The 4,605-nt window shown below is 43.3% G+C and overlaps 1 protein-coding gene across 1 annotated transcript in view; it reads right to left on the bottom strand.

Moving 5' to 3' along the window:
- Nucleotides 1–339: 339 nt before the first annotated feature.
- Nucleotides 340–4,605, bottom strand: part of DNAH9 (dynein axonemal heavy chain 9) — a 62,406-nt gene continuing 58,140 nt past the window's right edge. Inside the window, exon 69 of the mRNA XM_053452800.1 lies at nt 340–924. Within this exon, the coding sequence (XP_053308775.1) occupies nt 697–924 (228 nt within the window). The 3' untranslated portion in view covers nt 340–696. The remainder of the gene's footprint in view (nt 925–4,605) is intronic.

The following is a 4,605-nucleotide window of genomic DNA, read 5'->3' as shown; positions in this document are numbered from 1 at the left end:
AGTTTAAGGTTTTACCCCACGTGGAGGAGGAGTATGGCTCCTGGTGGTATCCTGTGGTGATCTCCGTAGGCTTGGTTGGCATAGACTCGTAAGGGCAGGGAAGATAGATCTCTAGCCCCCTTGTGCCAAATCTGAACCCAATGACCTTCTGGTTATTGCATTAAACCCATGGGGTAACTACTCCATATGCGATGCCCCTTTTTTGTACCGTGGCTCGTGTCACCTCTCTCTCTGTGCCCAGCTAAGCAGTGTACAAAGAACTTGTTTTGTCTGTTAGAGTATTTAGATATAATAATAATAATAATTAATTATTGACCATCGTGAGGAGATAGATTGGAAAAAGTATGTTATTTATTAGCAAATATAACAACAAATGCATTTCCTTTGGCTTCAATAGTTAAAACATTGGCTAATTATGACATCACCATTTTACTCAAGGTGTTCAGTGCATTCATATACATTCGATGTACCCTAAGAGCGCAGGGCGAATAGATAAATATTGGTTATCTCTGCCCAGGGTCCCCATTAATGTGGCGGATGATATTGAGAGAATCTTTTTCCTTTGGCGATGTTCCGTGTAGCCATTTAAATGTTTATTGGCTGTCTTCTTCCTTTGTCTGTATCTCTTCTCCATTGGTAAAGATGTGCAAATAACAGACAGAAATCTGCTGGTGATGTCTCTTTGGCGTTGGACGTTTATATCTGCAGAAGTAGGGCGAGGCCGGCTAGGACCCATTTGGATGGGGTCTCCTTGGTTTTGAGGTTGAACGTCCATACGTAGGTGGGTCCTCTCTGACGCGTTTTGTAGACGGGACAGGCGTACATGTTCCGGCTGTCCTGCTTATCCACAGGGATGGCTTTGATGAAGATGACGGGCATGGCCGGTGTTAGGTCTTTGAGCCGAGCGTCTGTGATGATGCCGGTCTACAAAGTAAAGAAGGCAGAGCAGGTTTAGTGGATATGTTGTTGACTTCTCCCCTGACCGAGATCAGCAGTAATGGGAGGACCTGACAAACCCCGACATTTCCCGACCTGTCACTTTTCTGTTTGTTTGTTTTTTTGTTTAATAAAACTAAAGTTTTGTTCAAGTTTGATACGGACTTAAGCGATGTTGTTTGTTTAGTCCCTGTGATTTGATTAGATTTGGTGTGTTGGGGATGTTAAGCTTTCCTTATTATTTGCCGATTGAACATCTCCTTAACCAATGCTAACAACAAACAAACAGTTTGAGGGAAAAACAGGTGAATTGCATCTTGGTAATGATATCCAGAGAATTCTGCGCTATTCAGCTCAGGTACCCAGCAGAAGCATCTTATAACCGATATGGCAATGTGACGATGAATGCAGGGAGAGGAATATTTAGGAGTGGAAGGAAGGCGCAGCAGAGATATATATCTATATATATTTATATATCTATATATCTAGATAGATAGATAGATAGATAGATAGATCTTGATATATATATATATATATATATCTTTCTTCTTCTATCTATCTATATGTATAATCTATCTATATTTATATATCTCTATATATATCTATCTCTCTCTATATATGTCTATATCTCTAATCTATGTATCTATCTATATCTATATATATATATATCGATCTATCTATCTATCTATCTATCTATCTATCTATCTATCTATCTATCTATATGTATAATGTATCTCTATTTATCTATATATATCTATCTCTCTCTCTATCTATATATCTATCGATATCTATCTCTATATCTATAGAATCTATCTATCTATCTATCTATCTTAATGATGAATTATTAGGTGCAGATGTGGGGGGGGATATTAATGTTTATGAGACGCTGTATTTCTAGTTCATTCTTTTGTGGTTATTTATTATTATATATATATATATATATATATATATATATATTATTATCCTGATAAAGTGAAGTCAGGTAGAGAGGTCTTGGTGTGGAATGGATTCCATATTTGCTGGACAGGTCTCTGTGTTGTTGATGATGATGATGATAATGAAATGTTAGAGATGGGCTAATTAATAAATGGGAAATAATAATAATGGGAATGTGAAATATTATTTGCTACCGTTGTGGTTCATGTATGCAGTTTGAAGCCTTGTCTAATAATAATGACCAAACCCGCTAAGACGAAGTTACAGGGTGCAGCTATTGGGTGTAGCGCAGCAAGTGTGATTTGGGTAAGAAATATAACAATGTGCCCGATAATTCGAGAGAGAGTGCCTGCGTCTCTGTGTGAGCCTGGGTCTGCTTTATATATATATATATATATATATATGTTTGTTTCTTTCTTTCCTCCATTTGATATAGGACCGGCTGTGTGGAGATCATCTGAAAAGTCCTAGAAGCTCCTTGTGGGGAGTCTGGGGGTAACATGGAATGTGATGGAGATCGCTGTTGGGATGCGCACAGGTGGGTATCATCAATCAATCACTCACTCACTCAATGTTAAGGTGTGGATGGTGTTAGAGTGAGTTTGTGTGCAAAGTGTTTGTTTCCTCAGAGATGAAAGGGTGAATGGAAGATCTGTCCAGCTCCTGTTTTGAATACGAATGTCTGTGGTTGGACGCAGATTGAGTGTGACAGAGCTGCGCACTTGTCTATTCTGCCTTGTTGATTGGTCCTCTGTTAATGAGGAAACCCTGCTATTCACCTGTATGTCTGTCTCCATACCCTGCAGCTCTCGAAGGGTTACATCCGGTTCCCGCCCGTGTAGCCTGATTGTAATTGGATACACAGGTGAGCCACACCTGCTTCCTGTTTGCCGTCTCCACCCCTTTGTGGAGCTATATAAGCGTTCAGTCCAAGCTTGGCATAAGCTTGCTTGGCGTAAGTGGCGGCTTAAGTGGCAGAGTTAAAAACGGGAGTTAGAACACGGGAGGACGAACACGGGCGCCCAAGGTAAGTGACACACAGGTACGGTAAACCTTCCTTCACTAAATGCACTTTCACTGCTGCCACTATACTCTTTACAAACACTCACTCATACACCTCCAGCAGTCTGCATACAACAACTCCACCAAGTAAAGCCTTCCAATGTCCACAAATCACATTCCCCTTACTTACAACTCTACATCTCAAACACCAAACGCCTCATGGTAATCTCGCATCTGCTACGTCTACCTCTCTATTACTGTTGACAAATCCACTATCCAAACAAACAAAACAACACCTTCAACCCTCACAAAACTCTACCTCCCCCACCTAAACCACATCTCACAAATCACCCTTCCCCCACACAACATTCCACCAATTTACTCAGCCACACCCTTGCAATATCCAACCTGAATTATCTCCCCCTCTCTACCTTTCACCGCTTCAATCCATTCTCAACACTGCAGCCAAACTAAACTTTCTCTACCAACAAACACTCCTCATCCACCGCTGCACCGGCTCCCCATACCTTTAGAATCAAATGTAAACATCTGACCCATAGAGCCCTCAACAACTCAGCAACCCCTTACATCTCTACCCTACTATCACAATACACCCCTATACAACACAACACAATACTATACAACACAACACTATCCCCCTACCCGCCCTCCTCACTACTATCATTACCTCTTCCCATATTCAAAATTCAGCCACACCGCTCCCTCCTGTGGAATTCCCTTCCCCATTCTGTCAGACTCCCTGCCTCAGGAGCAACTTTACATGTACACCACTCTACTGCAACCCCATCACCCCTTTCTCCTGCACACTCTGTTTGCAATAAACTAACTGCTGTCCATGACCTTTCCCTCTCTAACCACCTTAGACTTCTTGCACTCACTGAAACGCGGCCGACACCCTCAGAAACACTACCTCTCCTGCTGATCTGCCACACAGGGAGGTGCTGTCGGTATTCTCCTCTCACCTCGCTGCACCTTTCAATGTCTACTGCAAATACCCTCTCTGCCTCTCTCACCTTTTCTCCCCAGTTGCTCTTCGCATTTCAATGATCGCTTTGCTGCTTGTTTTTGCTGCTTTAGAGACACAACTCTATTCCATCATATACGAGATCCTAACCATAGAGAGAATACAACTGGAGTCTCAGAGAAGATCACTGAGGTTTAAGACTGTTTGTAGAGCTTTGTATCAATGCCATTCATTGCCTGACCAGAAGCTGGGGTAGGTGTTTCCCCTGTACATACCCTACACTATGCCTGATACCCTCTCTCTGTCTCACACAGGGGCCCTGCTGCTCGGTGCCATTCTCTACTCTGGCAGTTTCCTCACTTCAACGCGCTCAGCTGGAACCTGCGGGAAGACTACTCCGTGGCGGCTATCGAATGATGTCCGTCACGCACCCACTCATGTGCCGCCGTGTGGCCCTGCGCCACTCGCTGGCTCTTATTGGACTCTCTACGCTGGCACCCGTCCTGGAAATCACCACTTGGACATTCCCTGTCATATCGCTGCCCATTAACCTCTACATCTCCTACCTGGGCTAACGATTCTACAAGGAAGCCGACCGGTCCAGCTCAAAGAAGCTCTTCTTCTGCAGTCTGTGGCACCTTCCGACGCTACTTCTACTGATGTTCACGTGCAAGAAAACCCACGGACCGCAAGAAGGACAAAGAGACTATCGAGGAGCCGAGTTGATGATCCAGCTGTCCGTGAGG

Source organism: Spea bombifrons, chromosome 13, assembly GCF_027358695.1.
Source record: "Spea bombifrons isolate aSpeBom1 chromosome 13, aSpeBom1.2.pri, whole genome shotgun sequence".
NCBI classification, from domain to species: domain Eukaryota; kingdom Metazoa; phylum Chordata; class Amphibia; order Anura; family Pelobatidae; genus Spea; species Spea bombifrons.
Note: the sequence above shows the minus strand (reverse complement) of the source record. Positions and strands in the feature narration are given on the sequence as shown.